At 57.8% G+C, this 4,021-nt stretch overlaps 1 protein-coding gene across 1 annotated transcript in view; it reads left to right on the top strand.

Annotated features, from left to right (window-relative positions):
• The first annotated feature begins 2,434 nt into the window (after nt 1–2,434).
• The window catches only part of GNG7 (G protein subunit gamma 7), a 5,311-nt gene continuing 3,724 nt past the window's right edge, over nt 2,435–4,021 (top strand). Inside the window, exon 1 of the mRNA XM_081805212.1 lies at nt 2,435–2,458. Coding sequence (XP_081661338.1) covers nt 2,435–2,458 — 24 coding nt within the window. The remainder of the gene's footprint in view (nt 2,459–4,021) is intronic.

Below are 4,021 nucleotides of genomic sequence, written 5' to 3'. Positions count from 1 at the left end.
CTCTGGAGGAAGGGGTTCGGCACTCGGTCAGGGATGGCCACCGGACCCTCCTGGAGGGACGGGTGGGGACAGAAATCCATTCTGCGCAGAAATGAGTCATGGGAGGGCTGGTGACACCTGAGCATGGCATGGACCAGCCTCCCCGTCTCGGCTTCATGATGTCCCACGGTCACGTCAGGAGAAGGGCACATGGGACTCTGTGCTGTTTGTAACTCCGTGTCTATGATTATTGCCAAGTACAGACTAGTGCCATGACTTTGGAAATTGTTTAACTTGTAAAGTTAAACATACACCTGCCCGAGTAGCTGGAAATCCCACACCCGGCGCTCACCCAGGAGGACTGGGAACGTGGGCTCCCACAGATCCTGTGTGCGAGCACACATCGGGGCATTCTTCACCATCGCCAGCGACCCTGCCGTCGCCCAGTTGGTGAACGGGCCAACATACCACGCTGTCCCCGGGTGGAATACTACACAGCCCCGAAAAGGAGCGGCGTGCCTGTGGGCCCCACAACAGGGCCTCGTGCTGAGGGAACAAAGCCAGGCCCGCACGCGGGACTCTGTGTGCAGACCTCCCGGATCGGGGCTGCCGAAGCCGTGGCTTCGGGGGACGGAGTCTGGATCTGGAGGGTGGTGTCAGCTGCATGACAGGATGTGTTTGTAAAATCTCGTCGACCGTGTGCCCAAAAGGACAGATTTTACTGTATGCAAATTGTACCTTAACGGGAAACATTTCATTGAAGGAAGTTATAAAAACCATCCCTAACAAAATTGTCACTTTGAGGGGCGCCTGGCTGGCTTGGTGGGTGGAGCGTGTGACTCTTGATCTCAGGGTCATGAGTTCGAGCCCCACGTTGGGCGTAGGGCCTACTTAGAATTGTCACTTTGAGGTTCCTGTCTGCCTTTACCCACGTATACTTTAACACAGCGGTAGATGACCGAACGTTGGAACGTTGGCGCTTTGTCAGTCTCTCTTCTCACACGCGCCCCCTTGGCGCTCCGCCTTTTTATGAACCGTTTATAACAGCCGCGTAATGTTCCGCCTGGGAAATGTCCCGCTGAATTTGCCGTTCCCCTGTCGCGGAACAAGACCTGTGGTTTGGTTCTGAGCTCTCGCTGTTATAAACCTCTCGTACACGGTTTCTTATTTCCTTTGATGTCCCCCCCTTGGGATGAATGCCCAAGCAGAAGATTTAAGGGACGGCCTTGGAGTCCTTGGAGTCCGGTTTAGGAGGCTGAGACGGGGTTACAGGACCAGGGAGTGTGAAGCGAGTGTGTCCGGTGGTGCTCTTCCCCTGGCCCTCCTGGCGTCGTGGGTAAGTGAAGGGACAGCTGGTGGTGCTGTCTTCCCGCTTGCTGCCCTCCGTTGCCCGCGAGGCTGTTCTGCTCACTTTATCTTTTACCAGCTAAACGACTTCTTACCTGAATAGCTTCAGCGAGTCCTGCGCGGCCTCTCCGCGGGGCCCAGCCAAAGTGTTGCTGACGTGTTCAGGGTCGCCCATCAGCTTCTGTGTTGCCGTGGCCTTTGCTGGCTCGGTGGTCTTGGTTTCCAGTCTAATTAGCGTTTGTCGTGAAGTTCTACGCCTTTACGGAAGATCAGAGCTGCCGGTCTTCTCCGTTCATTCTGTTGCTTCAGTTGCTGGAACATAACTTCTCCGTGATTGAGATTAAGTGTCCTGTGCAGCTTTACTGATTTGTTTCTATTTTTTCCTTATTCTATGGCTCTTTTTATGGAATCTCTTTGGGTGTGAAATAAAGGTCTGATGCAATCCACTGGTCCTCACGCAGGGCAGCCCTGCCCCCCGGGGACGCCGGCGATGTCCGGACGTCTGTGGCCGTCAGGACTGGGGGTGCTCCTGGCACGGAGGGGTGGGCCGGGGACGCCACTCAGCCCCCACAGCGCCCCCCAGAGAACGAGCCGGCCCTGGGTCGGCAGTGCCGGGCGGGAGAGACCCCATTCTGACTGATTCCCCGTGTTGCCGCGTCCACAGCCCACCGTGGAAGACGTGCGGCCCCCCCCCCATGGCGTGTTTGACCCTGCGTGTGCTGGAGCCTCGTGTGTGAGGGCAGACCTGTCCCATCTGGGGGTGACTGCCCTCTCTTTATGAGGACCACAGCCTCACGACGTACCGCAGGGCGGGGGACCTCCGTTGTCCTCGCCTGTCACACACCCCCACGTGAGGACCTCGGGCAGGAGCCCCTTATGCTCGGCATGGCTTCCTGGCCCTTCACCCGGAGGCCAGGCGGGGCCGGCGAGGGAGCCGTGCCCCTTGGCGCCTCGGCAGCGGCAGGACCTGGAGTCAGGGCCGGGGCAGACTGCCCCCGCCCGCTCCCTCCTGTCCCCCAGCTTGCCAAGGCTGTGCCGGGCTCCTGGGGCCGGTGAGGCTCTGCTGGGCCCGGCAGGTCCGGCCGGGTCGGGCGCCTGGCGCCGTCACATGCTTCTTGTGGAGCAGCAGCCGGTGAGGAATGTTCCCTGGGCTGACTCAGCGCCCCTGCCTGTTCTGCTGGAGCTGGCCTAATCCCGGGCCGCGGCTGGGCCATGAGTCAGGGACCCACCAGGATGAGGCTTGAGTCTGCTGCGTGCACTGCGGTGACACAGCCGGTGTCTGGTCCCAGCGTCTCAGCACGCTCACTCGCACACATGTCCGTTCACACGCACACGCACATACGTGTGCCCGCGCACACGCACGCCCACATACACGTGTGCCCGCGCACACCTATACACAGACCGCACGTGTGCGCGCGCTCACCCGCACACTCACATACCCACACTCACGCACGTGTGTGCACGCACACGCACACACCCCGTGCAGCCATCCCTGGCCGTCCTCTGGGGCCGGGGTGATAACCCAGCCCAGAGGGAGCCTCTTGGGACATGGCGCCTGGAACCGGAAGCCAGCCACACTTAGGGGCTTCGTGCTTCGGAGGGAGGCCACGGTTGGGGGTGGCCCCAGGGGGGCAGGGGTCCTAGGGTCCCAGTGGGCACTTCTGAGTGTGGATGCCCAGCAGGACGCCCTGGCCTTCCAAGGAAAACACGCCATGGGGCCAGCCCGTTTGTTCTCCGTGTGCATCTATATTTAGCGCTGAGTAATTTAGGTATTTGTAAGCCCAGCCAAGGGCAGTTTTCCCTGAGTTGGATGTTTTGTGGCTGCTTTGAAGCTCTCTGCTGAATCAGAGCTCTCTGGAAACCCACACGTGGGCTCTGTGCTCCCAGAACAGACACACTCAGGCCTCTTCTGACCCAAAAGGGGGCTGGATGTCTGCCGGAAGGGACAGGGAGCCAGGCCAGTGGAATGATCTTTTTTCTGAGACTTTTATGGAGGTCACTTTAGATTCGCATGCAGTTAAAACAAATCAGAGAGAAAGTCCATGTATCATTCGATCTGTTTCCCCAACGGTGGCATTTTGTGGGAGTATGGCCAATATCACACGCTGGATGTCAACGTGGATACCGTCCACCTACCTTATTCTGTTGCTGCCGTCTTGCCTGTGTGTGTGTGTGTGTGTGTGTGTGATTCTGTGCAAGGTTATCGCACATGCAGGGGCGTGAACCCACTGCCCCCTCAAGGTAGTCAACGTTTCCAGCGCCACAAGGAGCCCCCTCCTGCCCAGGCCTACCCGCCTCCACCCCCAGAATCGTGAATCTGTCCTCCATCCCAACAATTCTCTCATCTCAAAGATGTTCTATGAATGGAACCTCACGTCTTGTAACCTTTGGGGATTGGCTTTTTTCACTCAACGTAACTGCCTGGAGATCCACCCGAGGTGTTGTGTGTATCAGCGGTCCATTTTTTTATTATTATTATTGCTAAGTAGAAAATGTTTTGAAAATCTGAAATCTGGGGCACCTGGCGGGCTCAGTCGGAAGAGCGTGTGACTCTTGATCTTGGGGTCATGAGTTCGAGCCCCACACTGGGTGTAGAGATCACTTAAATAAATAAAACTGAAAGAAAGGAAAGAAGGAGGGAGGGAGGAATGGAGAGAGGAGAAAGGGAGGGAGGGAGGGAGGAAGGAAGGAAGGA

This window comes from Leptonychotes weddellii, chromosome 1, assembly GCF_054177405.1.
Source record: "Leptonychotes weddellii isolate Sample4059 chromosome 1, ASM5417740v2, whole genome shotgun sequence".
Lineage (NCBI taxonomy): Eukaryota > Metazoa > Chordata > Mammalia > Carnivora > Phocidae > Leptonychotes > Leptonychotes weddellii.
Note: the sequence above shows the minus strand (reverse complement) of the source record. Positions and strands in the feature narration are given on the sequence as shown.